Below are 6,945 nucleotides of genomic sequence, written 5' to 3'. Positions count from 1 at the left end.
GCCAGTGGCAGGCTGCCACTGGTTGCCACTGTCACTCAGCATACCAATTTAGTGCTTCGTTATGGTGAACACGAATGTAGATACTTATATATAACATGTATGTACAGTGTAATAACAGCAAAAGGAGTGTGGGGAAGAAGTCATTTTGGTGATGGGTGTGGCAACATCTGCATGATTTGTTATGTTGGTAGGGGTGGCCACTATGCTCTTTGGGCATTATATTGGCTTAGTTAAAATTAAAGAGTTATGGTGAACAAAACATGTAGATACTTATATATAACATCTGTATATAGGGTAATAACACCACAAGCATTTTTTATATTAACAGTATTGTTGGGGGTGAAATTTTAGTGCGTCTGACCTTGAATGTGTGAGGGAAGCAGCCGCCACCTGACTGTGTGTAGCGACGTCTCTTAGTGCCTGAACTAACTATTTCAACTTAGTTGTACAGTTGTGGTGAACAAAACATGTAGATACTTATATATAACGTCTGTATATAGTGAATAAAAGCAAAAACAGTATTGTGGGAGGAGACTGTGGGCGAGTCAGGTGAGGTGAGAAAGGGAGGAAGTGGCAGCCAGTGGCGGGCTGCCACTGCCACTCAGCATGCCAACTTAGTGGTTCGTTATGGTGAACACGAATGTAGATAATTATATATAACGTCTGTATATAGTGAATAAACGCAAAAACAGTATGGTGGGAGGAGAATGCGGGCGAGTGAGGTGTTGAGGGAGTTAGTGGCAGCAAGTGGTTGGCTGGTGTGTGTGGCGGTCACTCCTCGTTGCTTTTTGACTCATAATAGCAACTTAGTGTTTCATTATGGTGAACAAAACATGCAGATACTTATATATAACCTGTGTATATAGTGTAATAACCAACAAAGTATTTGTTCACTGCTTGATGAACATAATAATTGAATCAACAATATGCACACCATATTTTTTAGTACAGCGATGATTCACTCGTTTTATTATATAAATATATCACACTACACACTATTGAATAATATTACAGCAAAAAACTATGTAAAATCAATCAGACATTGAAATAATTAGGTAATTATCTCTTTGTGGCCACTCCTGCTTGACAGATGGCGAGCAACAGACCGTCTGGGATACACGCTGAGTCAGCGCCTGTTTTTTGCCAGAGTTCCCCACCCTATAGCGGGCAATATATGCCACTTACATTTTTTTATTATTTTTCCCATGAACAGAGAACACAAATTAACAGGTTTAGAAGAATTTTTTTTTTTTTTTTGGTATGCGCCTGTGGGTGACAAATGCTAAATAGCCCGGAGCCACACAAGGGTTAATTTGTAGTCTTGATGCTGTCTCGTGCATTTGAGATGCATTTCATGTCAATGTTCTATTGTACTTTGTGTTATTATGATACTGTCCTAATGTTGCCCATATTACTATTAGAAATAATGCAGATGTTTTTCTCTAATTCTGAATTAATATATTTGTTGCAATCATGCAAGTTTATAATTAATGATTACAGTTATACCTGGTATGATTTGTCTGAAGTTTGCACTTACAGTATATAGAGATTATGTATGTCAAAGTTAGGTCTAAGATCTGTCATCTATAGGCTCTGATCAAACTTTGTATCTAAGGGAGCCGGTCGGCCGAGCGGACAGCACGCTGGACTTGTGATCCTGTGGTCCTGGGTTCGATCCCAGGACGCCGGCGAGAAACAATGGGCAGAGTTTCTTTCACCCTATGCCCCTGTTACCTAGCAGTAAAATAGGTACCTGGGTGTTAGTCAGCTGTCACGGGCTGCTTCCTAGGGGTGGAGGCCTGGTCGAGGACCGGGCCTGCGGGGACACTAAAAAGCCCCGAAATCATCTCAAGATAACCTCAAGATAGATGGCTATGATATCGCACATCAGTCTATACATGCAGAGGGAATTAATATGCACTGTGACAAACAACAATATATATTATGATGCATTAAGTGTGGACTATGATGCTGACAAACAAGTCATTGGGAGGGAAACTTCATATAATTACAGTACTCTTATTATAATAATTTATATTATTAAATTAATTATAATAATAATAATAACACTTATATAAATTACAAAACATTTATAACTAAAACTCACAACAAATCTTCCCCAAACATAATACTAGAAAATATGAATTTCCAATTAGGTGAAGGTCTGTGGGGGAAAACTTGGGCATGAGCATGTAGTAGCACCTCACTCAGAGCAGTTGGCCAGGTGTGGAGCTGCACAACCAGTGGTGCAGTCACCGCCTCCTTACACTCTTTACCAACCTCTTCACCAGCAACGGTTGAGAAGAATATGTCACCTGGAAAATTAATGTTAAAAGAAGTAGTAGTATTAACGTACTATTGCAATAAATATTCACTGAGTGCAATAGCAACTCGTTCCAAGGTAATTTAACTTACAGCCGTCACCTTGACCAATGATACTCTAATTACAAAACCAGCTAAAAACTAAAGACAAGCTGCCTACCTTTAATTCTGTTGGAATTTGTGATGTTAAGCAGGAACAAGTAGAGTGGGTTGATATTCAACAGCCAGATAGTAAAAGCCATCATCCCTCTCATTAGGTTTAGTCCCACCCTCAACTGAAAAATATATTTAACAGTGTAATTAAAACATTTAATTTTAATGCAATCAGTTTATATGGTGAGACTAGACCCACTACAGGCTAGCTCTTGTTGTTATCTCACCTCTTTAAGATGCCATATTTTACACATTTGTCAACATAAAATATACTGGATACACTCAACCATATTACAATGTAAAATTTCATTTCTAATCCTTACACAGTAATATACCACATTCTTCATTCCAATGCCTCTTCATCAACAATACACACAAATGAGATATCTATAACTACACTATCAAAATCTTCCACGAAGTCATATTTTTTGGGGGCTTGTGATTACTATTGTTGAATAATGAATACAGTAAAAGTAATCAGTTTTTAAGGAATATGTAATATGACCCCACACTAATAAAGAGCAGCTGAAGCTCGGTAATAAACACTTCAAAAGGTGTTTGGGGAAAAGTGAAATCAACTTTATCTTAAGAACAAATTTGGTGAAGACAAGTTCATGTAATTTTAAAAGTGACATACAAGAGGCTCTTTAAGCTTACCAGAACAAATACCATGTAGTAGATTGTAGTGGTTGGCAGGAGGAATATAACAAGTGTAAAAACTACAGCAGTTAGGACCCTGGTCAGCGACACATGGCCTCCTATATCGTAACTGTCCACTCGCTGCTTTAGTGGGTTCCATTTTCGACCACGAAATGCACGCCACTGAGAGCCCAAAAGTGAAATTTGTAACATGTGGATCCTGTTGAAATTGACAATATGGAACAAAAAACTTGACAATTCCTACCTTGTAATTAAGCACAACACACAATCCATACAATTGAAGTTCAGAATGATATATGTTACAGGTAAAGAGAAGAGGGACAGAGGGAGAGAGAGAACAGATGAAATAAATGAAGAAGATATGTGATATTAAATTACAGTAATTCTAAATAAGTCACCCATACATTTACCTTCCAGTATCTCAGGTGAGCACCAGACAATAAATTCTCTGGTCATCAGAAGGTGTACTCATTTTTTAGTAAACATTATGGTGCATAGTGGGTGAACTTACTCAACTGAGTACAGTACTGGTACTGAACAGTACGAAGAATGAGTGTACATGTCAGTACTGTACACACTCGATCCATATGCTAATTTATCTTTGTAGCCCACCACTTTCAGATTCAGTGACAGAATTAATTAACAAGGGTACTTAACAAGGGCTTAACAAGGGTGATATAACTAGAGGTTCCAAGAATATCATTCGAGATTTGAACTTGAAATGATGGACTCAAGCTGAATAAGTTTAAATTTATAAAGTAATACGCAAACATCACTTCAAAAGTAGGATTGCAGATCATCATAAAAGCAAGCACACCAGAAATTTTCAAGCATCAGTTAGATAAGTATGTAAATACAAGTGGTTCACATGGGCCAGTAGACCTGGTGCAGATTCCTTATTTCACTTCCTCTTATAAGGCCATCACTATCAAAGGAGTAGAATGTCAAGTATATGTGGGTATAAGGGAAACATGAACAGGAAATAATTTTCTTATATAAAATAGAACAGAAAGCATTGTTCTATTGAACAGCACAGCAACATAATAGGAAAATATTACAGTAATTTATTTTTCAATCAAAATCAATAACTATACCTTGCACCATACACGTAGAAACAGTAGAGATGCAGTGTGGCGAGATCAAAAAGATCTGATAGAATGGCCACTTGAACTGATGCTCCACACATCCCCAACCAAACAAGTACCCACGCTAAACCTCTTAATAATGGATCTGCCAGTTCTGTAAAGCAATTCAAAGAAAAATAGCATGAATGTATGCAAAATGTATGAAACAAAATTTACTTATGGGTGAATTTCATAAAGTTTTAGAGGAACTGTGTTGTTGAACTCCTACCACAAGAAATATTAATTGTGTCCATATGCTAAAATACTTGGTGCACGTGAAGCAACAGGTGAGATGCCGAGTGTTTTCCTTTAATATGTGCTGTACTATTCCCTTTTATAAATCCTACTCACACCTGCTGCCAATAGTTGATGTGGTCGACACTGCCACCTCTTCTTCTTTAGAGTAAAGGTGCCAATATCCGGATAGTCACCAGTTATTAGACATCAGTGCCCCCCCCAAAAAAAGTATAACACCTGCATCATACAAGTGTTTCTACATCACTTTCAATGTACATGTGAATATGTAAGTCCATTACGTGTAACGAGAGAATGAATGTCTCCCTCATTCTATCTAAAATTTTCCCAAGTTGGACACCCTGGGGAGGGGGGGGGGTTAATGTCAAGGTGTCTACCCGCCAACATAATCTGAGTAGAGATTGTCTTAATTGCTCAAGATACCTGGAAAGGAGTTGCAAAATGATTTGCAACAAATTGTACATAAGTGTACAATTCTTAATACATTTTTCTTAACCTTAATTTAATAAATTGAAAACTTAAAGATTTGGATATAATGACATGATGGCTACAATGTATAGAATGTTATTTTTCAACAAATAAGGTCTTGAAGAAACTACTGACAAAAAATACAGTTCAGTATTTCTAGGTTTGAAATATGTTAAGTTTTAATTTGAAATATCCTGGTATAACTAATTTGAAATATTGCCCAGTTGATTAGCACTTTATTCATTTAAACTGTAGTTATCTTACCAAGATATAATCTCCAGAGATGAACATGGTAAGAAAAAAATGCAGACAGGGCCTGTGTAAGAGGTTGGTTCAGTTTAAGCCCAGCCGGCACACCGCTCAGCCACTCTAGCAGACGATGAACGATGCTAGCCAACATCTGCCCAGTAATATAGAATTTAAAAGCTTTTTTTTTTTAAAGCTAAAATTTATATAGCTTTTTCAGATATCTAACCAAATCTTTTAATCAAAGTAGAATTACCTGAATAATTTGTATTCAATAAATTTTGAAAATACTGTAATAGGAACTGGCTCTGTATGCAGTAATACATTTAATTATTATAATTTATAGCATTTTAACCCATTATTCTTAATTAACATATAAAAGAGAAAGCCAGTTAGGCTTATCAAGATCCCTTTAGGCTTTTCCCAGGTTGCAACTCACAACAGTTTTATAACTCCCGGGTAGCCAGGAGAACACTGGCATATTATGAAAGGAAATGTTGCCTAAATATTGTATCCTACCATGTGAATTGTTCCCGGGACCTTTCAGCTGTGACTTGACTGAGCTTACCACTATGGTTTGGATTATGGAAGTTCCTATGTATGTGAATTAAAAATATCTTGTAGCACTAAGAGAAGTCATTTTATATAATTTAGTTTGTAATGAAACATTACGGTATATAAATGGTAGTTGAAAACATGTTAAAAGATCACAATACAGTACTGTATATACATAGTTAGATTATGTTAATTTCAAATACTGTACATACCTTTGTCCAACTACAAAAGTAAGTGTATATGTCATTTACTGATGCATAATTGCTGATAATTGAAGCTCCAGCAATTCCAATCAGTATATCCACCATGATCATTGTCAGCAGCCGACCCGAGAGCAATGTTCTCTTCTTCACCTGCAATTCTTGATGTAGCTTCTCAAGTTGAGAAATCCGAAGCAGCAGTTGCTGCAGGGCACTGCTTGAATAATCAAACCTCATGACTAATACTGAATGAAGGTTTTCAAGAATAAACTTTGGAATCCACAATAAAATAAGGAATAACTTAATCATTAATCTTATTAATCTGATACAACTGTCTTTCAGTTTTGATGCCGCTCTCTCTTGATAAGCTTCTTGAACACAGTGCACAAAATATGGGACAATGTCATTTGTATGATCCTTATCTTTCTCAAACAAAAACTTTTTACAGACAATCTCTGATTCACATACTTCCTGGGCATCATAAAGAACAAGATTTAGTTCACTCCGAGAAACATTTTTCTCCTGTATTCTCACGGATCGTAGCATAAGGTATGGCTTTGTTTGCAGCTCAACCCACAAGTTCTTCCTAGCTCCTCGGGTTTGAGATCTCTTTTTATTGTTAATGCAGCCAACACATGATGAACGTTGTAAGTCTGCAAATGTAACAACCACAACATGTGATGCCCTCTCACCATTTGTACAACCTGGAAAATAATAAAAATATCTGATATCCAGAGAAAATAATAAATGTTTAAATCTTAATCTTGAACATACTATATATCTCTTAAAATACTGAGGTTGTCCCAGGGTCGTACTACTGACCCTCTCCAGGATGCAACTTCACAACAATTAGGTAACTTCTGGGTATATACTGTATATACTGCTAAGTGAAGAGAGGCATTAGATGAAAGCAATAATGGCCAACATTAATCTCAATAAATAAGAATCAACAGTAGTGTGTA

The 6,945-nt window shown here is 36.6% G+C and overlaps 1 protein-coding gene across 4 annotated transcripts in view; it reads right to left on the bottom strand.

The window, feature by feature from the left end:
- Window positions 1–1,923: 1,923 nt before the first annotated feature.
- PIG-Q (phosphatidylinositol glycan anchor biosynthesis class Q) overlaps window positions 1,924–6,945 on the bottom strand; it is a 66,084-nt gene continuing 61,062 nt past the window's right edge. For all 4 annotated transcript variants that reach the window (XM_069317361.1, XM_045728948.2, XM_045728949.2 and 1 more), the window contains 6 exons: window positions 5,996–6,687; window positions 5,247–5,382; window positions 4,230–4,374; window positions 3,133–3,334; window positions 2,483–2,597; window positions 1,924–2,315 (listed from right to left, as the gene is read on the bottom strand). In XM_069317361.1, the coding sequence (XP_069173462.1) occupies window positions 2,104–2,315; window positions 2,483–2,597; window positions 3,133–3,334; window positions 4,230–4,374; window positions 5,247–5,382; window positions 5,996–6,687 (1,502 nt within the window). In that variant the 3' untranslated portion in view covers window positions 1,924–2,103. The remainder of the gene's footprint in view (window positions 2,316–2,482; window positions 2,598–3,132; window positions 3,335–4,229; window positions 4,375–5,246; window positions 5,383–5,995; window positions 6,688–6,945) is intronic.

The sequence above is a fragment of the Procambarus clarkii genome, chromosome 87, assembly GCF_040958095.1.
Source record: "Procambarus clarkii isolate CNS0578487 chromosome 87, FALCON_Pclarkii_2.0, whole genome shotgun sequence".
NCBI classification, from domain to species: domain Eukaryota; kingdom Metazoa; phylum Arthropoda; class Malacostraca; order Decapoda; family Cambaridae; genus Procambarus; species Procambarus clarkii.
The sequence above is the reverse complement of the archived record's forward strand: the minus strand, read 5'-3'. Positions and strand labels throughout refer to the sequence as shown.